This window comes from Rhodamnia argentea, chromosome 10, assembly GCF_020921035.1.
Source record: "Rhodamnia argentea isolate NSW1041297 chromosome 10, ASM2092103v1, whole genome shotgun sequence".
NCBI classification, from domain to species: Eukaryota; Viridiplantae; Streptophyta; class Magnoliopsida; order Myrtales; family Myrtaceae; genus Rhodamnia; species Rhodamnia argentea.
Genome location: NC_063159.1, coordinates 19,649,469 through 19,671,571, shown reverse-complemented (window position 1 = coordinate 19,671,571; position 22,103 = coordinate 19,649,469). Strand labels below are relative to the sequence as shown.

The 22,103-nt window shown below is 44.6% G+C and overlaps 3 protein-coding genes across 4 annotated transcripts; 1 reads left to right on the top strand and 2 right to left on the bottom strand.

The window, feature by feature from the left end:
• Positions 1–7,190: 7,190 nt before the first annotated feature.
• On the top strand, positions 7,191–10,579 carry LOC115747620 (charged multivesicular body protein 7). Of its 2 annotated transcripts, none has more exons than XM_030683843.2 (8): positions 7,191–7,463; positions 7,575–7,634; positions 8,050–8,214; positions 8,554–8,736; positions 9,112–9,242; positions 9,596–9,764; positions 9,873–10,002; positions 10,085–10,579. In XM_030683843.2, the coding sequence occupies exons 1-8, from the start codon at positions 7,272–7,274 to the stop codon at positions 10,357–10,359; spliced, it is 1,305 nt and encodes a 434-aa protein (XP_030539703.1). In that variant the 5' UTR covers positions 7,191–7,271; the 3' UTR covers positions 10,360–10,579. The 2 variants fall into 2 exon arrangements, with proteins under 2 accessions (XP_030539703.1, XP_030539704.1); XM_030683844.2 differs by having other exon boundaries at positions 7,357–7,463; positions 7,575–7,935; positions 7,990–8,214.
• Positions 10,539–14,955, bottom strand: LOC115747619 (transcription factor PHYTOCHROME INTERACTING FACTOR-LIKE 15-like). The gene is made up of 8 exons (XM_030683841.2): positions 14,865–14,955; positions 12,952–12,983; positions 12,755–12,861; positions 11,851–12,619; positions 11,669–11,749; positions 11,526–11,591; positions 11,357–11,422; positions 10,539–11,269 (listed from the first exon to the last, which is right to left on the bottom strand). Exons 1-8 carry the CDS (start codon positions 14,953–14,955, stop codon positions 10,793–10,795), a joined length of 1,689 nt encoding a protein of 562 aa, XP_030539701.2. The 3' UTR covers positions 10,539–10,792.
• Positions 14,956–18,362: 3,407 nt separating this feature from the next.
• On the bottom strand, positions 18,363–19,429 carry LOC115747621 (chitinase 10-like). Its single transcript, XM_030683845.2, has 2 exons — positions 18,955–19,429; positions 18,363–18,862 (listed from the first exon to the last, which is right to left on the bottom strand). The coding sequence occupies exons 1-2, from the start codon at positions 19,407–19,409 to the stop codon at positions 18,496–18,498; spliced, it is 822 nt and encodes a 273-aa protein (XP_030539705.1). The 5' UTR covers positions 19,410–19,429; the 3' UTR covers positions 18,363–18,495.
• Between the last annotated feature and the right edge of the window lie 2,674 nt (positions 19,430–22,103).

The following is a 22,103-nucleotide window of genomic DNA, read 5'->3' as shown; positions in this document are numbered from 1 at the left end:
CCCCAAGGCCGTCATTGACACCCTCTGCACCCACATCACTGGCGCTTCCCTCACCAGCAACGACACCCAACACAACCATTGCCTCTTCACGCAGAGCCAGAGCATTGCAAATCCAACGCAGGTTGGTCCACCCGCGACAGGCCACTCTCCTCCGCCTCCACCTTATCTCTCTTTCGCACCGGCTCCCTGCGACGACCACCCCATGGAATTGTGCGGAAGTGACGGCATCTGGGGCCTGCCAACGGAGGAGGAGGAGGAGTGCCAGACACCGAGGGGCGAGGAGTACAAGATCCCGGAGCCGGTGACGTGCCCGCCAGCACCTAAGCGGAGCCGCAGGCACCGATCGGAGAGGCCGGTGTGCTTGGTGGGGAAGGAACTGGAGGAGGAGAAGGAGGAGTCCGTCGATTCTTCGGACGTGGAGGAGACTCTCAAGAAGATGCGTTAGGAACAGGATTTACCGGTCCTGAATCATTTTTAGGGTTTTACAGATGAAGGAATCAAAGTCAGGATAAGGACTAGGGATTGTTGATCTTCTCTCAAGACCGTGTTCCGTTCCATGCATGTAGAGGACCATGTTTTTGCGCGCAGTCACTGCAACTTCTTTTTAAGGAATGTGTCGAAACTGAAAGTAACGAGTTAATTACTTACCATAATATGCAAATTCGCAAGCTATTTGGCTTTAATCTTATCCCCACCCATTAATTTCCTGATAAAGGTCGGCCCATTTATGACACGACCTCTCATCAGACAGCTAAGTTTCGATTGGCTCATGCCTAATAACTCTAGAATTACGACTAGAGAGCATTCTAAAATGAGGTTGAATATTGGAGGAACGGCATTCGCGTCGTCGATACAATCGAGCCGATCGTATTTCAGAAGAGTCATCGTTGCTATTATGAATACTTTGAATTCACACTTGTCTAACTCGAAATGGGAAAAGACAACCTTATGCTTTTTGTTTCGATAGCTATGCCTTGCGCGGTCACTTGGCTTAATGAACTACGAGTCTGAAACAATCGTTGAAAACCGTTGGACATACCGGTCTTTGCTTCTTATGAGTCCGAAACAACCATTCATAACTGTTGAAAACATAAGTTAAAAACATAAGTTAAAAACCGTTGAACATACCGTATTTGCTTCCGCAACACGGCGAAACCAAAAACAAACACATTTAAGGAAAGAAATCACCCGACAACCGATTTCGTTAGACCATGATTTTTGTTAGATGAAAAGTTAACTAACTCCGCCGCATAATTTTATAACAATATCTTATGAGTTCATTTAATAATTTTTCCTTGATGCTTTTCATTCACAATCCGATGCGTTATGATTAGCGGTGAGCGGTTTCGGTTTCCGTACAGGTTCCACTTGAAATCTATAACTTACCCATTAGAACAAGTTGCTTATTTTTTGGATCTTGGAACATATTCTACGTACTCTATAAATTGGGACTTGTTGAGAATATGACCCCTGGTGCCACGACTTCAACCAAGTAGAGAGAAGGAGAAAACCTGCAGTTGCAGCCTCCATTACGTGTCAACTGTTGAGTGGAACTCCGCATAACGGCCTTCTGTCATGAGCGAGGGGAAATAGAGATGCCAAGATTCCTCTTTCTGTTGTTTTTCATTTTTCCTCGCTTTCTCCTCGTACGTGAGCTGTCGCTCTAGGATTGGTTGATTGAGATCTAAACATGTAATATAAATTGTAAAGGCACAAGAGAGAATGCGGGCTCTCGGATGAAGAAATGTTAGACGAGTATTCTACGAAGATGATGAATGAAACTCGACTTCATTTCCTGCTGTTTACATTCTTCCTTTTTCTTCTATATCTCAAATTCTTTTATGGTATAAGAGCCTTTCTCCGAGAGCAAAGCTGTGAATTCTGGTCTCATTCTCCGAGAACACAGCAATGGCAGCAAGAACACCGAGATATCCTTTTCCTATTCACGTCAACATTGCTAACTTCGTTATAATCAAACTTGTCGAAGACAACTTCCTTCTCTAGCAAGCTCGGTTTTATAGATTCCTTCGTAGTCAAGAGCTATTTGGCTTCATCAATGGAGAAATTCCACCACCCTCTCAGAAGTTACAAGTTGAAGTTGATGGGAAAGAGACCGAAGCAGTCAATCTCGATTACACCGATTCGGGTGAAAACTAACCAACCGGTGTCTTCATGGATCGGTGGTGCAGTTTCTGAGAATATCTTGGGGCTAATCATCAGCCTGGAAACATCCTATGAGGTATGGCAAACTTTGCTGAATCGATTCACACAGAAATCGGTAGCTAGGGAATTTGAGCCGAGGGGGAAACTTTAGGCATGTCGAAAACGAAATAGACAACTGTCCGATTATCTTAGGGAGTACAAACTAATTTACGATCGCTTAAATGCAATAGGAAAACTCGTGGATGAAATAACTAAAGTTTTTGGCGTCTTGGAAGGACTAGGATCAGAGAATGAAAACTTCAAAACAACCATGTATTGTTTAAAACCTCAACCTGATTATGATGAGGTGATATCACAGTAAGAAAGATTTGAAACAAGGCTGCAAAACTACTCCTCGAGCTAGTTTAATCCTAACTTGGCATATTACGAAGAAAGAAATGTAGAGATGGAACTCAAGATAGTAACTAGCAAAGAAGTTAATCACCCTAATCTGGCTTTCATGGGATAGAGAGGTGGTACCGGGGGAGGACGTAACTATGGCGGAGGTCATTCCTTCAACAATCGAGGTCGTGGTTATGGTTATCAAGGGAGAAGTCAAAATTATAGACCATTTAGTCCGAACTAGGATCGGGAGGTTCAACGTTTTAAACCACGGACTAACACCTATAGTGCAGGCCCTGGTTTTCGACCTCATGCTGGTTCATCACAGAGGTATCAAGAGACCACGTCTTATCCCTCTCAAAACTCAGCAACTTATAAGAACTTGCAGGTTGAGAAAGCGAAAGATGGAGTTCGCGTAGCTTGTCAAATTTGCAAACGACCGGGGCATGATGCGTTTCAATGCTGGTATCGGTTCGACAACTCTTATCAAGACGAAACTTTTCCTCAAGCTCTAGCAGCAATGCATCTTGAGGATCCTACGAGCGATGAATGGTATCCTGACATAGGAGCCACAGCCCACATCACTGCCAATCTTGGTACAATTCATAACCCCTCAAAGTATACTGGAAATGATACCATCATGATAGGAAATGGATCATGTATTCCTATTACTTACACTGGTAATGCGTTCTTACATTCTGAGCTCAATGTGTTACCTTTAAATGATGTACTGGCGGTTCCCGCAATCAAGAAGAACCTTCTTTTAGTTTCGAAACCGATCGATGACTTTCCTCGCTCCTTTGTGTTTGACAAAAATGGTGTCTACATAAAGGACAATCGCACCAACACCACAGTGATGCTCGGGAGGAAAGTTGGGGGGCTCTACTGAGTGGATCGGCAGGAAACTAAGGCTCTGTTTACACGAGGGCATAAGGCGATCGAAGAAGAAATATGGCATCAACGACTTGCTCATAGCAACTCACGGACCTTGAAGCATCTTCAACAACGGTAGATGATCTATTGCGGTAAGAAAGCTCCACTTGTGTGTGGTAGTTGTCAACTTGTCAAAAGCACTGCACTACCTTTTCCCCTCTCGGATTCTGCAACCGAAGTCCCTCTAGAAAGGATACATTGTGATATTTGGGGTCCATCACCGGTAACTTCACTTCAGGGATTCAGATTTTATGTCGTCTTCGTGGACAATTTTTCTCGCTATAGTTGGCTTTATCCAATGAAGTTGAAGTCAGACTTCTATGATGTTTTTCTTATATTTCAGAAGTACGTGGAAAACCAACTTGATCATAAAATCAAAGTTTTTCAATGTGATGGGGGAGGTGAATTCACTAGCACCAGATTTTAGAATCACTTGGCAACTTGTGGTATTAAATAGTACATATCTTGCCCCTACACCCTTGAATAGAATGGGATTTCCGAGAGGAAACACCGTCATGTGGTAGAATTGGGCCCGACTATGCTCTACCATGCTAGAACTCCACTACAATATTGGGTTGATTCCTTTTTGACTGCCAATTACATCATTAACTTACTTCCAACTCCAAAGTTGCGGATGGACTCACCTCACAGCAGATTGTTTAAACAAGTACCGAGCTATGATCATCTCGGGGTCTTTGGGCGTGCTTGTTATCCCCGCCTCAGACCCTATGCACAACACAAGTTTGATCCTCGATCCCTTACATGTGTATTCCTGGGATATAGTAAGCGTCATAAGGGTTACCGATGTTTGGTCCCTACTGATGGTAGAATATATGTCGGTCGAAATGTGAGTTTGATGAATGTTTTTTTCCTTTTACCAAGAAACTAAATAGCGACTATCCTCACTACACTTCTTTGTATCAAAAATGGGTTGATGAGGTAGACTTTCTAGATTCTAACAAGCTAAGTCCAATGCGACACCCTCCTATCTGTACCACTGGTCATTTACGGGAAAGTGGAGTTCTGGAAGTTGGCCAAATTCGTGTCCCATACATCACTAAGTAGTGTAAACATATGTCATTGTCACCATCACAGCCTACTACCGACCTTGAGGCATCGGGGAGTTCTGCTCCGGATAATGCAACACCAAGCATTCATGTTGATGACCGAGACCATCCAAGTTCCTCCTCCCACCATCCCCGTGGCACCTCTGTTCATCCTATGCAAACTCGACTCCGGTCCGGCATAGTTAAACCAAATCCCAGGTATGCTTACTTAGCTGAATACAATGTTCCAACTAAGCCGAAATCACTTAAATTAGCCCTGGCCCATGAGGGCTAGACTCGAGCCATGCATGAGGAAATAGATGCCCTGCATATGAATCAAACTTGGATATTAGTTCCAAGAATAGCTCGGATGAATATCATAGGTTGTAAGTGGGTGTTTAAGACGAAGTTAGCACCGGATGGGAGCCTTGATAGGATGAGGACTCGTCTGGTTGCTAAAGGATTTCACCAAGAAGAAGGAGTAGACTTTCTTGAAACCTTCAACCCCATAGTGAAACACGCCACAATCCGTATTGTCATATCAATGGCTATGGTAAAGCACTGGCCCATTCATCAAATAGATGTCAAAAATGCCTTTTTACATGGCATGCTCACTGAATCTGTCTATATGGAGCAACCTCCTGGTTTCGTCCATCCTACTTTGCCTCATCATGTATGTTTACTCAAGAAGTCTTTGTATGGTCTTCGACGGGCTCCACGTGCATAGTTTGAGAAGTTTAGCAACTTTCTTCTTGAATCGGGTCTTTTCGCAAAGACCACGGACCCTTCTCTCTTTGTGTTCCACCAAGGCGCAGACACAATCTTGTTGCTTCTATATGTTGATGATATTATGCTGATTGGTAGCTCACATCGGTTGCTTGCTGACTTTATCAAATCTCTAAGTATCCCTTTTCACATGAAAGATCTTGGCTCACTTCATTATTTTCTAGGGCTAGAAGCCAAACGCACTTCAGGTGACCTTTTTCCCTACCAAACCAAGTATGCTATTGACCTTCTTACACGAGCACACATGCAAGATCGCAAATCAATAGCAACTCCGCTATATGTAAGGGCCCTTCACACGACGTAAGATGACATCTATCTTGCTAACCCACTTGAATACATAAGCTTAGTTGGAGGGTTCCAATATCTCACCTTCACTCACCCGGACCTTGCCTATGCCACTAATCTTTCATGTCGAAAAATGTAGCGACCGACCATTGCTGATTTTCATAAACTGAAGCGAGTCCTTTGGTATGTTAAGGGAACTGTGAATCGGGGAATCTTCCTACACTCCCAAAGTTCTATGAACTTATACGGCTTCTCCGATGCTGATTGGGTTAGCTGTCTTGATACCAGACGTTCCACCACCGGCTTTTGCACATACCTTGGTTCCAATCTCATCTCCTGGTTAGCCAAGAAACAACCGACTGTCTCTCGTTCATCTATTGAAGCAGAGTACCGAGGCCTTGCATCTGCTACTGCTGATCTTACATGGATTAGCTTTGTCCTACGTGATATTGGCATCTCTCTTCACTCTCCTACAACTATGTTTTGTGATAACCAATCCGCCATCTCCCTTACTGCCAATCTTGTCTTACATGCTCAAACTAAACATATTGAAATTGACTTTCACTTCGTCAGGGAAAAGGTCTCCTTGGGATCCTTAAGAGTCTAGTATGTTCCTAGTCATCGGCAGATTGCTGACATTTTTACCAAGGCTTTGTCGCGGCTCGACCACTATACTCTCAGAACCAAACTGGGTTTGGGGTTCAAACCCATACCCGGTTTGCGGGGGATGTTGAGAATATGACCCCCGATGCTACGACTTCAACCAAGGAGAGAAGGAGGAGAAAACCAGCAACCGCAGCCTCCAATACGTGTCAACTGTTGAGTGGAACTTCGTATAACGGCCTTATGTTATGAGCGAGGGGAAATAGAGACGTCAAGATTCCTCTTTCTGTTATTTTTCATTTTTCCTCACTTTCTCCCTGTACGTGAGCTATCGTTCTAGGATTGGTTGATTGAGATCTAAACATTTAACATAAATTGTAAAGGCATAAGAGAGAATGCAGGCTCTCGGATGAAGAAATGTCGGATGAGTATTCTGTGAAGATAATGAATGGAAACTCGAGTTCATTCCCTGCTGTTTACATTCTTCCTTTTTCTTCTATATCTCAAATTCTTTCAGAATTTATCATGTCACAAGTTTCAAAGTTGGTTCCAGAGTCTATCTAGATTTCACCTATATTTTTAATTGAATGATTGTAGTGACTCATCATCACTGTGAACAACCATCATTTGCTGTTGCTGCACGCAATTCGTATTTAGTCACAAATATGGTCGAAAATTGAGCTCACACTAGTAATTTCAAATTATACATTCATTATCGGACTCTATGGAATACGGCAAGAATACATGAAGATATATATCAACTAAAATACAAAAACTTCTCACAAGTTACAAGTTTCACTTACCTGAAATCTACCCACCCAAATAAGTTTTCAAATTCTTTAAATTTGGAACCCACCTGAATACTTTGGAAGGTGAAATGAGATCGATTCTTTACATATTCGATTTTACCCAGGTACGATGTTCCCCCTGGTCATGGTGTTGCGGGGACAAGTTAATTATATGAAGCGTAATTTTTTTTTTTTTTTTTTTTGTTATAGGTGAATTGCTTTTGAAAGCAACGAGCACGCGAGAAGACGCTCCGCCTGGATCGAGCTCCGTCGATCGAACCAGAAGATGGATCGCGACTCTCTGGCTCACTTCATCCGCAGGGAAGTTCCCGACTGGGACGACGAAGTCGTCGCGACGGCGCGGTTCAAGGCCTTCAGCGGCCAGAGGTCCGATTGGGAACCCAGGTACCAGTTCTGGAGGGACTTGATTCTCAGAATCGCTCGCCGCTTCGGCCTCCTCCTCATCGAACCCTCTCAGGTCTGTTCGATTACGTCGCTTAGGTTTTCTAGTTTTGGGGGAAAAAGCACATCTTGCGATGCTTGGCCATGTTGGGGGTTTTTTAATTAATGTGTTCTTTGTTCGTTCAAGGTGATGAAGGAATGGTTTAACCGCGGCGGTTTGACTCCTCTGTGCGTCGATCATGTTTTGGTAAGCTTCCTGGGAGGGTTTGCTTTGTGGGCAGCGCACATAAATTACGTTGTGCATAGCTATGGTGTCCATTATATTTGTTTTCCTGAACGCCGGCTATCAGTTTGGTAGCGTGCTACTCCGAGCTGTCAGTGGAATAGTTCATGGAAATGCTGAACCAGTTTGGGAAATTTCTGATGCTGGTATTCTAATTTTGCTGGGACTTATTAGGCATTGAGTTGCTTTAGTGAAATTATGCTCAGTAAGTGTATTGTGGCCCAGATGTTGGGCGAAATTATGCCGTTGCGCTTCTCTTTAGTAGATTTACCATTGGTTTCTGCATCACCTGCGTGTCTTCTGGAAATTTTTGTGATAGAGTTACTAACCACTTGTCCCTGTGAGCTTGTTGTGGGCTGTCTTTATTCTTCATTTTCAGTCTTTGATGTATGATGAAGGTGATATTCTCCGAAAAGCTGATCTTGGAGATCCGAGTAGTGGACGCCTTTCCCAGATCTTGAGGAAAGTAAGACTTTTGGTGGTAAGACCGTCGAGTGCTGAAGCAGTACTGGAAGATAGTGTCATTCTTGCTGCTCTCCTCAAGGTGTGTATGTCAACAGCCACTTTTAAAAACCCTTAAGCATGGTTTGGAATATGAGATCTGTCTTATCGAAATTGCATTTTGCGGGATGGAGCGGAGGGGAGTGTTTTTTTCTTTTCTCCTTTCCTTTGGAGTGTATTCAGTTACATCTAAATTTTGTGAAGGAAATTATACGGTAGATCGTTATTTATATATCTCTATTTGTAAAACGTAGTTCACAAGAACCTTAATCTGCTATTAGTTACTTTCACCTGACAACTGCAGAATAGGCTGTGGTGTTCATAAAATGATCTCGTGACAGAATCTCAAATATGTCATGTGCTGGTTATCTCATTTTTCTAGGAGAAAGCATGCGAAGTTCTGAATGTCTTATCCGAGAGCAGTTGGACATCTTCATGCATTGTAACAAGGAGAAGGTTCCAGGAGATTTGTGGAGGGCCTGAGAAAGAATCCATCATTTTGAGCTACCTGTCGGGATGCAGAAAAGCACAATACTTGTCCATTCACAAGAAGGAATTTATAGAGGTATTCCATGTCTGTCTTTTTTTATTTCTCTACCATTACTTATATAGTTCCCCTGATAGCCCCTTGGCACGATTAATTACTGAACTTTTTAAAAGGTAGAAAACAGGACATGTTGTTGTCTTGGTACCACCCCTAATGCCTGTAGAGGTGCCAATATTGAATTTAGTTTTTTAAGGTACAAATGAAGTGAAACTCTGTTATTTCTAGTCAAGTCAGCCATTAATCTTATACATACCTTCAATACAAGCTACCTTGCCAGTGTCTGAGTTTGGATCAACAAAGACAAGGAGGAAGAATTGTTATCTCAAATTATTGTTATGTTGATATCCCGCTTCTCGCAAGGTTAATTTTATTCCATGAGTTTCCCCTTTGCAGGGTGTTAAAGTTTCCCTTACGGCAGCTGCAGTTTCCACTATCACAAGTCTAGATCACGATGTTCTGCACTTAATTTGGACGACGGAAAAGCTTCAACAACAACTCGACTTGATTGATCAACGCTATGAGAAGTAATTACGCCTGCATTGTGTCTAGTTGAAATGTCGAATAATCTCATATATTACATGCTCACCAAGTAACGGTTGGAGGTAAAATCTAAATATATGGACTGATGCGTGACTGGCATCATTTAAGCACATGGAACAGGAACATTTTTCTCTTGCATTCCTGTTTTTCCTTTTTGTTTCATATCTATTTTGCCCCCGAAATATCTGGGGTTGCCCCAGCTCACTGGAATTTTTGGCCTAATGATTCCACTGAGTATGAGTGCAGTCCTTTAGGCTCACAGTTATAGGAGCTTGATCTATGTGCAACTCATCAATGTTTCCGTAACTTAATGTTAGTCTCTGATATGTATTTGCAGGACCAGAAGTTTAGCTGCTGCTTCTTTGAAAGCTGGAAACAAGAAAGTTGCGCTCAGGTATGCAAGAGAGTTGAAGCTGGCCTCTGAGAGCAGAGAAAAATGCGCAGCACTCTTGAACAGAGTGGAGGAAGTTCTTCAGATCGTTTCCGATGCTGAATCTACGAAAAAGGTATCTGAATATTTAGGTGACTGAGATCAAGGATATATGCAGATCATCCTGTTTCCTTAATTTTTAGGTAATTGTATACATACTAACGTGTAGCATAGCTGATAATAGGTTTCGGAAGCGATCCAAATTGGAGCTCGGGCAATGAAGGAAAACAAGATCAGTGTAGGGGAAGTTGAACTCTGTCTGGAAGAAATTGACGAGAGCATTGATTTCCAGAAGCAAGTTGAAAAGGCTCTAGGTATATGATATCCCTTTTCCCACATATGGTCTGTGTCTTTTCAAGTTTTGCTTTTCTGACTCGTCTTCTTTGCTGCTCACAGAATCAACATCAACTGGCAGATTTGAGGATGAGGATGTCGCCGATGAGCTTAGAAAGTTAGAGCTGGAAGTTGGGAAAGAACACTCCCAGATAGGCGATCAGATAGATAATGCTTCAAAAGAAGCAGAGGAATCGGAATATGCCGCATCTCTAAGTGAAGCCTTTTCAAATCTAAAACTTGAAGTTAATGCATCCGAGGAAATTGGGCACGATCGTGCACCTCGAGCTAGTGAGGAGGAACGTAAAAATTCAAAGTTTGAAGCTGAAGCTGCTTAGCGCAAATGGTTACAGAGATTTTCATCAATCATGATTTTGCAAAGCGTGGAGCGATGTAGTATGTATGATATACAGTTTCTCTGATATTGCACCTTCATGTATATGAGGCAACTTGGATGTGTTATAAGCAATGTAATGCATGCAGCTCCAGTAAGAAGATGCATACCAAAGATCTGTAGCTTTTAACCTTTTTTCATTTTTGTGATAGCTATCGTTTACAATGAAAGATTTCCCTTTTGTCAGACTGTCAAACAAGTTAACCAGCAGACGGCTCCATCTTTAATAGTCCAGTAAAATACGCAAGCGGTGAATGATCATTTTGGAAAAAGAATGTCGTCAATGCTACTTTCTTCAAATTCTTCCATCCTCCGTTCTTCAAAAGTACGCATTCCCGTCGGGAAAAAATTAGCACAGTTTGCTTTTGAGAGACCGACTATTTCCTGCATGTCCATTGTTGCTGGGAGGGAGTTAAGACATTGTCCACAGGGTCAATGCCTCTCGACAAGTATTCACCGGCACACTGGAAATGACCTCTAGCTTCTGAGAATTCCTTGTTCTGGATTACATCGCTATTGCCAGATGGGGCTGTAAATTCCCCATGGTCAACTGCAGTGTTTCCTCCAGAAACATCCACAGCCGGAATCGATGGCGTTAGGGTTGGAATGAAAGGCATATATGGATATGGCTGGACTCCGAACATAGGTATGCCGGTTCCGTTGCTCCTAGGCAAAGCGCTGGCTCCAGAAATAGGCGGGATTGGGAACTGAAATGCGCTGCAATTGGCTCCTGCTCCTATTCTCATGCCCATTCCTAGCGGGAATTGATTCATATGCGGTGCGTGCACGTTATGTACGCCTGTGGGTAACATCATAGGAGACATGAAAAGCGGCGATCCGGTCGAAGACATAATCTGCATCAAGTTACAGGTTCAGGATGTATCGTAGCTCGTGTTATTTCTAATGCATTAGCATGCGGCGTCCGAAGAATTCCCTGTTACCTGTAATTGACGCTGAAGGGTCTTTAGATATTCGATCACCTCATCCAGGACTGAAGCTTTATCCACCTTGTTTGCAGAGAAAGAAAGAATCAGCTGGAAGGAAGACGCGTGTGTAGAGATCATCAAGTGTTGCTTTATTTTATTCATCCGTATCGAAATCGATACCAACCTTGTCGCAATTTGGCAGAAGTTCTTGCAAGGCGCGCATTCTCTTGTTGATTCTGTCTCCCCGTCTCTGTTACAACATTGCGAAGGTTAGATCGATCATTGGTTCGCTGTATTAATTTTATGCGTCTTCTTCAAGGTGCTTACTCTTTCCGAAAGATTGTGAACTGATGTTCTGCTTCGAGTCGGCATGTTTCGTTTCCCGTCTTCTGTTTCATCGTCCTCGTCCTGCAGGACAATGGCAATTGAATATTAGCGGTCCCATAAGTTCTGTCGGACGTCGGGGAAACACGCGTGAAGGAGAGAGCTTTCCGGTTTGCTTCACTTACTTCACCTGGATATATCGATTCGGAGTCTTCGTGCATCCTCTTCAATGTACCCGCCAGATAGTTGGAAGCTTCTCGCGAGCACACAGAAGAAGATGCAGCCGGTGTTGGGTCGCGAGGTTGTCGCTCACCGGCCGTCGTTTTGCCTACAGCTTTCGCTGCCGCGGTCGACGACGGATCCCGGCATTGATCGTTAGGTTTTCTGCTTCCACGGGTACAGTTTTTCCCGCCAAGGACTTGAGAGTGTTCGTCAGGAAAAGTCTTTCCTGAAGTATCGTCAGGAAAATCCGTTCGTCTTCCAAAGGCCGCTGCTGGCTCGGTCAATGGCGCCTGTCGGGCATCTCCGATGCCTGCTCTCCTGTCAGTTTTCGCATCTGCGCTGGGGAGATGTTCGTCGGCTGGCGATCTTACTGGCAATTCGGTTGCGCGTCTATCATCGGCCCGGAGGACGCCAGGCGGCCGTAAGAAGAGAGAAAAGTTCGTGCTCCCGGGCTTGCTGAGAGAATTCGACTCCCTCGGTGCGGTCGCCCTGGACGATGACAGATGAGGGTCTGGACACAATCCTGATCCAACGAACTGAGCCAAATCTCGGCCTTGCTGCATGGGAGACTGGCACGGCCAATGACGACCGCCGTTGCAAGTCTCAGTCGCTTTGGAAGCCACTTGGCCATCGCCGGAGCGGCCGGAGACGACGCATCTGCTTGGTGGAGTGCCTCCTCTCATCGCAATCCTGCCGTTCTCCCACACCAGCTCCACGAACTCAGGGCCAGGCCTGCACCAAGCCGCAAGAAACAACCAAGAAAGGAAAAAATAAAGAAACGCCAGGGAAAGAAAAGGAGAAAGGATTATTTTTTTTATCAAGGCGCGAAGATGGGTGGCAACATCTCAAGAACAAGAAGGAACTCACATGGAAGCAGCCGCTAGGTGTGCTAAGCGTCTCGTCCCAGTCGACGTCGATCTTCCAAATGGAGCAACGCAAGGAAGGGGGGGAAGAGAAGGTGGCCAAGGAGCTAGCTGCAAGACATGGAATGGAATGGAAGGGAGCCTGCCTTAGCAGAGATTTTATATACGGGGTGAGCAGTGAAGCGCGTGAGTGTGACAGACCATATCAGGGTTTGGGTCCCCACTCCCAGATGCTAAAACCATAAGACACTCCCGTTTTTGATCGAAATCCAATGTCCTGTCCTGTCCCCCCCTCGGCCATGATACTTTGGAAGTGGGTGGTTGGATTGGATCGTGAGTTTTTTGACACGTAATCCTCCCACTCATTTTGGGGCCCATCTTACACACCCATCTCTCCTGGCTGATGATCTGAGGATGGACGTACGCCTCCGCCCCGCCCCGCCCCGCCCCGCCCCTCTTTGTATTTTAACAGCGGTGTTCCTCCATTTGCTCCTCTGAAAAGAGAAATCCTTACCAGTTTTCGGGTTGGTTGGCGGAGATAATGGAGCTTCGGTTCTTAACACGGGGGGACGTAGGAGTGGCCATCGCTTTCGGTGTCCATTTTCATCCAGATGATATTTGATGATGATGATGTTGGCCCCCGTCGAGTGCGCTGGCGGAGAACTTCCGGCCGGGAGCTGAAAAGACGCGCAAAACGACAAAACCAGAGTTGGGAGGAGGGACTGCGATGGGGAGTTAGTTAGTCCATCTCCACCTCCGTAGCCGTAGCCGGATGAGATAAGCCCACGTGGAGGGTGGGCCCCACCTGGCGATGGACGGGACGGTGGCGTGGCGTGGCGTGGCGTGGCGTGGCGCGGCGCTCATCGGGGACGTTGCGTGGGACGTCGTCAGCCTGTCAGATCGCGCTCTCTCGATCGAAAAGCTGGAGGGAGAAAAAGCGAGGCGCGGGGGGTGGGGGGGCGTCCTCCACGTGATCCGGGCGTGGTTCACGTGACCATGTTTTTTCTCCTCTTGGCTGTCCTACGTGACAGTACAGAAGTCCAATGCCTGGTTGCTGAGAGAGAGAGAGAGAGAGAGAGAGGGAGTGACGAAGCGAAATCTCGGCCAATCAAATTCGCATCCCCACCGTCGGATAGATAGTGGGATGTTCCGTCGTGGCCCCGGACATCCGTTTGTTCCGTCGTGTCGACGATGACGACGGTCATAGTGATGGAAATGACTCCACCACGTCTTCTAAGATAAAGAATTACGGGCTTAACCAAACCCACTTCAAATGCGCGGAGCTTTCTTCGGGCCCATCATCAACCTATTCGAGAGGCGGATAAATCGCCTCTCGATTACTCGTCAGGATCATCATCATCCCTTGTGTTGCCCTCCGCGAGGAACAAAACTATGGGTGGGTGCGTTCGGCGACGCTTTGCCAAGGGACTTCGCGTACATAATAAATGCCTCTAGCAAAATGCGGTTGTGCTTGGTGAGGAACTTGATAAGTCCATTAGAAAAATGCATTGCATTTAGCTCAAGGGAAAAATTAATCAAAATCTCTTAGCTACATCCACTTGTGACCCATTTACGCACGAATTTGGGATAAATGTTGTCGCATTGATCGCATCGGTCTCGCAACAAAAGGCCGTTGCAGTAACCCCTCCTAGCAACTGTATAATCACCAAATGAGTCTGTTGCGGTATTGGAAAAGAAATTACATGTCAGGAAATTTGTCAAAAAAGTCTTAAACTTATTACAATTTTATCAATTCAGTCTTAAACTTTTTTTTTTGTGCCGATTTAGTCAATTCGATCTGAAATCTTTTTTTTTTTTGTCGATTCGATCCTAAACCTTTTATATTTGTGTCAATTCATCCATTCGTACCAACTTTAACCGGCCAGTGCTGACGTGGACGCTGGCAATGACATAAACAAATTATAATAATATTTTATTATTTTTTCTAATTATTTTATTTTTTTTCGTTTTCTGTTTCTTTCCTTTTATTTTCTCTTTCTTCTTCCTCCGGTTGCAGTCAACTCCTGTCCCTGCGGCGAAGAAGAAACTAAAGAGCAGAACGTGGAGAAAAAAGAAAACCACGTCGCCGCCCCACCCCACGACGATGGCCTCACCTAAGAGATCACCCATCTCATCCTCAACGACCTCGACGATGACAACACTCTTGCTCACAAGTCCTCCCTCTCCGCAGAATCCCGCCACCATTGTTCGTCAGGCCCCTGTCCTCCGACCTCCTCCCTTCGATCCCTCGCCGTTACCTTTCATTTCGCGGCTCGATCTCTCGCTCTGCCCTTGCGTCGACGACGGGATGTTGACCTCACTCTCTCGGTCCTAGAACGCCACCCTCAGATCCGTGGATCTCTCCCGGTCCAAGTTCTTCAGACACGTGGGGCTGTCGAGCCTGGCCATGAATTGCGCCAGCCTAGTAGAGATTGAACCTACGGACTCGGCGGCCGTGGCGATAGCCTAGATTTGGCCTGGGCAAGGTCGGGCCTCGCCATGGCTGAGCGAGGCCGACCTCGTCCAGTGCCGGCGAGGCTCGCCCCTCCAGTGGTCGGCAGGGGTGAACTTCGCCTGAGGCTCGCCGGCGTTAGTCTCTGGCTGGTCGCTGCCGGCGAGGCCATCGAAGTGGCCAGGCTGGTCGTGGGGTGTAGCGGCGTGGTCTTCTTGGTCCTCCGTGTTCTATTCTTGAGTTTCTTCTTTTGCTGCAGGGACACGAGTTCAGTGCAAAGGAAGTAAAAATAGAAAGTCAAAGGAAAGAAACAGAAAAGAAGAAAATAATTTGAAAAGGTATTAAAATATTATTAGAATTTATCCACGTCAGCGCGAGCATCCACGTTAGTGCCGATCAGTATCCACATAAGTGCCGATCAGTATCCACATAAGTGCCGACCGGCCACGGTTGGACAAATAGAATAAATTGGTACGAATACAAAAGGTTTAGGACCGACTCGGTACAAAAAAAAAGGTTCAGGACTAAATTGACACGAACATAAAAAGTTTAAGACTGAATTAACAAAATTAAAAGGTTTGAGACTAAATTGGTAAAATTGTAATAAATTTAGAATGTTTTTGACAATTTTCCCTTACATGGCTGATCACTCGTAGGGGTAGATAAGTACTTGCCAAGCTAATGAGCCCCATTCATTTATGTCATAATGTATTTCAAATTTAGTGGAAATCACCGGCGATGGTTGGTGAACCGGGATTATTTGGTGATTTCTTGGACATAATTGAAAATTCTCTTGATTTCATTATTACTGTGGTTATTTAAGGAGAAGAATTGTTGATGTTATTTATGCTGGGTTAGACTTGGTTTTGTTGATTTTGCCAATAAGCATGCGGCCCTTCTAGTAAAGAAATTGGGGTTGGGGATTCTAGTATCACAGGTGGGGAGTTTGATTTTCGCACTCTATAAAAAGACAGAGCAAAAGTCAAAAAGAGAAGAGTTAGAAATAGGATAAAACCAAAAGCAGAAGAAAAAAAAAACTAACTGGAAAAGGCATATTGGTGCTCCATAGATGTAGAAAATTTTTGTAAGATGTGCATTTGACAAAATGCGAAGGAAGAATAAATATAAACCAACTCATAATCGCGTTTTCATTCTAGGGTTGCATTGGAGCTATAGACGGTATACATATCCCGATGGTGGTACCTTTGCACGATCGAATTCGTTTTATTGGTAAAAAAAGAATACTGACTCAAAATGTATTGGCCGTGTGTAATTCTAATATGAAATCTATTTATGTTTTTGCCGGTTGTGATGGAATGGCTCATGACACTCATATCTTCTACGAAGCCATTGGAGACGTGATGAACCATTTCCTCGTCCTTCTCCGGTTTAATCGATTTTTTATGTTCGTACATTTGATTTTATGTATAGTGCTATATGTTGATTAAAAATTTATATTACATATGGGTAGGTAAATATCATTTAGATACTAAATATCTAAATCCCCCCTCAGGGTTTTTGTTGCCTTAAAAAGAAGTTATATATTGTTTGCTAGAATTTTAACAAGGTATTAAACCTACGTGTTATCAAGAAGTGTTCAGCCATGCACATCACTCATTATGATCACAATTTGAGTGAGTTGGCATGTCGAAAAAGAGGTGAAAAATTCTAAAGAATATGCTAAGTTATTGGCGTGAAAAACAAGTGAAAATTGTGGTAGTGACCATGAATTTGCATAATTATATACGAACAAATGTCGTGAATGATGTACATTTTGCAAAAGTAGATTTGGATCACAATTATAGGTATGTAGTTGACCCCGATGATGTACATGAGAGTGCTAGTACTTCAAATGATAATACATCTTCTCACAGGACACACTTGCACGATCGAACAACCATGGGTTTAGGAAACACTTAAGGATGCTCGTAATTTTCAAAACCGAGAGAAAATTCGAGTGTTCGAACAAAATTTGGAATATTTATTGTAAGCCCCAAAAGAAGAGACCAATCAAATTGAGATTCAATGGTAATGAAGTGCCGAACGTGAATTAAGACCTATATTTAACCCAAGTCGAATTTGAGGCAGCACAGGCAAGAAATTAAGGAAGGGTTTAGCGATTGTCCGATCATTGTCAAGTAAGATTTCATGATTGAACTTCAACATGTGCACCCCGTTCCAACTCAAACCCCAATTGCATTTACGTCTGGGGCTAACTCGAACCTTAATCATAGTACATAAAGAAATTGAGTGAATTAAGGATTCATGCATTTCATGGAAATTTTCTTGCATTTTTTTCCTGGTTTTACTTTTTATGGGTTTGAAAGAAAGAGGCATTTTCTCTCGTTATGGAAGTATTCTCTGTCGAAAACAAAGCCCGCTACAACTTTCGTTTAATGAGTCGATAAGTATAAAGTATAGCTTTGATCCATTCATCTGGGAGGGAAACGGTCCAACAACAAAAGCCCAATCTTGTGATTGCAAATTGCCATGTCCCATTCACAGGCCAACTCATCTCGATTTTCATTCCAGGGCTAATTCCCTTAAAAAAAAAAAATTCCTCAACTTTAGCCTCGATTTCAATTATACCCCCCATTTTTACTCTATTTTCAAATGTGCCCATGCATCCAAAAATCGCCTCCTATTTCTTCAAAGTTACCGAGATCAGGAGATTGCCGTTGTTTTCTACGAAGGTGGGGATGTTGATAAACACCCGCCCGAGTTTCGATAATTAACCATTAACCGGCTCAAATGTTGATAATCTTGAAGAAACTAGTGGCGATTTTTGGAGCATTGGCAAATTTGAAACTACAGTGAAAGTTGAAGGTTTTTCTTTAGATAAAGAAAAAAAAAAAAAAAAGAGAGTTCCAAACGGAGTTGGAGTAGAACCTAAAGTCGATATTTTCTTAAAGAAAAATTAGGCTTTCGTTCGGTCATAAATTCTCTAGCTAGTCAATAGAATTTCTTTCGTTGGGTCGGACATTGGAGACTTGCATCCACCGTCAGGGTCAACTCCTCGTCAGAGCAGTCGGTCCACCAAACTTAAATTTAACGAATTTAATAACAACTAAAAGATGGAACCGAACCGGGGACAAAAAGATGGGGACCGAATAGAATCCGAATCGTGATGCGAACTTTGTCAGCTCCTGTCTAACCCCGATTCTCTTGGAATTTACCATTTGTCCCGACAAGGACCATTTTGCAAAATTTTATTTAGGACGCACGAGATCATGGTACCCAACTAATCTTCGTCATCTCTTCAATCCAATTATTTTGTATTTTTTTTCTTTTTACTAGAAGGGCTTCTGGTTTTGGCAATCCAAGTTAGGTCCCGTGTCGACCCCGAACAGCCTGGCGTATCTCTGGAAGTAGCCGATCCGGTCGTTGACTCTCTCGTCGCCCGGGATGCCGCACTCGAGGCCGCCGTTGATTATGTTGGTGACGAGCCCGAACCCGGCTGTCCGGTTCGCCGCGAGGTCGGACTTGGACGGCCGGTACTTCCCGGCCATGACGGCGTGGCAGGAGGGCTTGGGCTTCCTCTCCGTCGTCCAGAACCACAGCGCCGTCTTGAACGCCACCAGCGAGTCGTTGGACACCGCCTCCGGGTTCCTCAGCCCGTCGAAGCCCAGCGCTCTCCCCGCGGGTCCGTAGTTGTAGTTCCTGCCACGTGGCAAATCGTCGTTCTCTTTGAGTACAGTGACAAATGCATGAGATTTAGTTAAATGGAGGGTGAGTCATGGTTGGGTTCTTACCAAGACAGTTGGATGGGTCCTCTTCCGCTGTAGGACTTGCCCGGGTAACAGGGCCATTCCTTGTTGCTCGGGTCGCAGTAGTCGCTCTTCGGGCTCACCTCCTCCTTGAAGCACAGCCCCCACGCGTATGGCCCGTCCAGCGCCGTCGGCCACCCGCCGGTAGTCTCGTGTGACACCTGCGCGAGGAAGGCCGCGACCTCCCTCTTGCGCGTGCTCGCACTCCCTGTGCGGCCGAACTCCGGGAAGCAGCTCGCGGCCCGCACGAACGAGTCGTAACTGTAGAAGCCCTTGGCTGGGCAGGCGGCGTCATCCTTGTGGAGGAAGATAGTGTCGAAGAGCTGCCGGGTGATCAGGGAGGCGATGGACGGATCGCGGTGCGCCTCGGCTGCGGGCAGGGATAGGGTTGAGAGGGCGGAAGCGAGGGCGAGCAAGAGAAAGACGAGGGATCTAGCCATGGCTTGCTAGTGCTGTGAAAGATAATGCTCGGGATGGTGAAGGGCGAGGCTTATTTATCATGTTAATATGTGCTTGCCAAGTCAATGGTCAAGAGCTTTGACTGGGCTACGATCATGGAATTGCCATTGGATCCAGTCGTAGCCTCGGCCATACCCCCACTTATATTAATCTTCAGGGATCGTTTGTTTAAAACATAATGCTTGTAAAATACATCCAATCCTCCGATGCCATCGTTGTTATATGTAACAACATGTACTTCCTATTTTAGATGCATTCACAAAGAGGAGGGGAAACGTGAAAAGGGCAAGTGTCACACGCAGTCTGTCCCAAAGTGAAAACTATAAAGAGACGTTAGAGTTGATTATAGAAATAATCGATAATGACGTGGATGATCCATGAAATAATGCAATCTCTAAATTTTTAATTTATTCAATGTGGTCTATGATTTTTTTTTTATATACGTATAATTTAGTCCGTGAACTGTATGAATGCATTCGATGTTGTCTTTCTGTTAATTTAAGTTCGGGGATAATATTGAACATTTTCATACCGTTCGAGGAATAAATTGAACATGCATCCAAAGTCTAAGGACTACGGTGAACAAATTAAAAATTCATGGACGGCATTGCACATTGGATTAAAATTCGAGCATATTACACGTTAAGCTAAAATTTAGAAACTAATTGTGTCATTTATCATGGTTATAAATTATAATGCACGAAGTCTCCACGAATCATAGCATCATGGTTGATGCCGTGGTCAACGGAAGTGGGAGTGGCCGGCCAGTTCAGATAGGCGTGCTCACTGCGGTTTGGAAGTGGAAATGTCGACACACCGCATGAAACGGTGGTGGGTTGGTCCAGTCTCGGAGACATTTTCAAGGTCTCGACGGCCGTGACAAACACGACCGATATTGTGGAACGACTATGTACTTCCATGATCAGTTAAAACTCACGCAAAGTTAGAGGTCTGGTGAACCTGTGTTCAGTTTGCTCTAGCAGTTGCGCATGGTTCGGTTAAAGCTCCGCTGTTATGGGTCGACACTCGACAGAACAAGAACAGAACAGATGTTTATCACAAAACCTAATGGCGGTAGAGTTCAGGCATGGGGTCTTATTACAGAGATTATTTCGGAAAAAGGGAAATAAATCGACGTGTGTACAGCACAAATGTGCGTTTGCTTCCCTCGTTTACAGCTTCCACTGTAAAGGCCAAGCAACAGTTTCTCCCTCTCTTCCAGTCTCTTTTCCGCAGCCTCCTCCTTCTTGTGCCGCTTCTTCCGCCTCTGATATGGCCTCCGGCTTCTCATCTTGCCTCTTCTTTTGTGAGTGGCAACAGGTGAGACTGTTCCTTTTGACCACACAGCCTGAGATTCAAGGATCCAGAAACGAATGGCCTGGGTGGTGGCACACCTTCGGGTTTTGCTGAATCTTGTTTCTCTGAAACTCGACTTCCCTTTGAAGATGACAACACTATCTTGTCCGAAATGGGTTTCCTGCGTTTGAGATTACTCGAAACTTGGACTGTGTTATACGCCTCTTCTTCCGTAACATAGTTCCCTGTCAAATAAGAAGGCAAAGTTGTAACGTTGTTAAGCCGACAATCACTCATAGTCGCAATAAATCTTCTTGAGCGTTATTCGCTACTTATAGCATCGGAATGGTGGAAACCAGAGCTAGGATCATAATGAAGCGCAGCGCTCTAGCTATGGAAATAACCCGAACTGCTGTCAAACTCCCATTCTTATGAGTTTAGATAGGTCGCCGTCTCAAAAAGAGATTAATATCTTGACTGGACAATAGTAAGATCCGATGAATCTCCTTCCTCATGTCGTCGAGCCGCTTCCTTTTGCTCCTTCTCCTTGACAGCCATCTCCTTCCTCATGTCGTCGAGCCTCATGCGCAAATGCCTGCGTGCTCCATAAACCCACAAGAAGAAAACACGTTATGCATACTTGTCTAGGTTGATCTCCACTGACAGAGATAGAGAGACTCAGTAACCAACAATCAAATGCTGCATAAACTTAAAGGGCAGTACATTCCCAGATCATTATCCAAAGAAATCATAGCTTTGAGCTAAACTGACTATCCCTATCACAAGAGAAGAAGAAGAAAAAACCTAACAAACAACAGGAGGAGGATTCAATATAATGTCAGCCATTGCCGCGAAGTGGAGCATCTGAGATTCCTGATGAATGTAGAAATTGATAAAGGAAAGTGCACGTAACAGCAAATTGCTTGATGAATTAAGGGCATCGCTTAGAAAAACTTGCTGAATCCAAAATGGGTGTCTCAATTTCCAACGAATTGTCGCCCAATAGTCACTTGACGTAGTCTCCACCTGTCACCTAATCGAACTGAGACGGATTAACATATTTTATGATGCGAGGAAGCCTAGAACCATCAGGCGATCTTCCCAGATGACAGTCCAGATGAATCGTAACTTCGACTCTCCGATCAACCTGACGATCATTGTCACCCAAAGAAAACACACGAACATGCAAACGGGGGGGAGTTTCTCAAGATCACCTCAGTCATTGCCGGGATTGGGAGCTCCTGAGATCCTCGATGAATGCAAAATCTTTAAAAGAATTGCAAATCGCTTGACGAACTAGGGAAGACGCTACCAGAAAGGCGACGACTTGCTGAGTCCGAATTGTCTGGATTAATTTCCTACGAGATTGTGCTTCAGCT

Coding starts and splice junctions, on each gene's coding strand:
- LOC115747619 (XM_030683841.2), bottom strand. CDS start 14,955: ATGGTGGCGGGATTCTGCGGAGAGGGAGGACTTGTGAGCAAGAGTGTT. Junction 12,984..14,864: donor TGAGATGGGTGATCTCTTAG/GTGAGGCCATCG, acceptor TTATGGTTTTAG/CATCTGGGAGTGGGGACCCA. Junction 12,620..12,754: donor CACCTAGCGGCTGCTTCCAT/GTGAGTTCCTTC, acceptor GGCTTGGTGCAG/GCCTGGCCCTGAGTTCGTGG.
- LOC115747620 (XM_030683843.2), top strand. CDS start 7,272: ATGGATCGCGACTCTCTGGCTCACTTCATCCGCAGGGAAGTTCCCGAC. Junction 8,737..9,111: donor ACAAGAAGGAATTTATAGAG/GTATTCCATGTC, acceptor TCCCCTTTGCAG/GGTGTTAAAGTTTCCCTTAC. Junction 9,765..9,872: donor ATGCTGAATCTACGAAAAAG/GTATCTGAATAT, acceptor AGCTGATAATAG/GTTTCGGAAGCGATCCAAAT.
- LOC115747621 (XM_030683845.2), bottom strand. CDS start 19,409: ATGGCTAGATCCCTCGTCTTTCTCTTGCTCGCCCTCGCTTCCGCCCTC. Junction 18,863..18,954: donor GGACCCATCCAACTGTCTTG/GTAAGAACCCAA, acceptor GCCACGTGGCAG/GAACTACAACTACGGACCCG.